The sequence below is a fragment of the Aspergillus sydowii genome (genome assembly GCF_001890705.1).
Source record: "Aspergillus sydowii CBS 593.65 unplaced genomic scaffold ASPSYscaffold_22, whole genome shotgun sequence".
Taxonomy (NCBI): domain Eukaryota; kingdom Fungi; phylum Ascomycota; class Eurotiomycetes; order Eurotiales; family Aspergillaceae; genus Aspergillus; species Aspergillus sydowii.
In genome coordinates, this window is record NW_024467880.1 from 66,400 (window position 1) to 66,852 (window position 453).

General features: G+C 59.4%; 1 protein-coding gene across 1 annotated transcript; it reads right to left on the bottom strand.

Moving 5' to 3' along the window:
- Window positions 1-20: 20 nt before the first annotated feature.
- ASPSYDRAFT_120492 (uncharacterized protein) lies at window positions 21-440 on the bottom strand (the record flags this gene model as incomplete). Its single annotated transcript, XM_040840408.1, has 1 exon — window positions 21-440. A coding segment is annotated over one exon (420 nt), but the record flags the coding sequence as incomplete, so codon positions are not given.
- Window positions 441-453: the final 13 nt, after the last annotated feature.

Genomic DNA, 453 nt, shown 5'->3' on the forward strand with positions numbered 1-453 from the left:
ATGACCATCCGACCGACCCATCGATGCATCCACGCTACCGCCGACCTATCAATGCCGAGGAGATGCGCCGGAAACCCAAAGGTCCACCCCGTCCACAACGGAACGAAATTAATAACCGCGAGGTTTGCGGCATGTCGGTGCGCGGTAGCCCAGGATCGAGTCCGCAAGACCAGTGGCAGGATGTTCACCGTAAGTAGAAGTGCGACCATTGAGCCGTGTTGGACAGTGGCCATGTCGAGGTGGCCGAAGGGTGTCGGCAGGGGATAGGCAAGGAGCCGCCGTATTCGTATCACGTGCCATCGGATCGCCCAGCGGCCACAACGGAACGCCAGACGCCATACGAGCCAACCGCCCAGAGCGATTGCGGCGCATATTCCATACCAACCAGTCTGTGATATGTGGGAAATTCGGTCGTACCAGGGGGATGTCGTTGGAGGCATGCTGCAGGTCAGG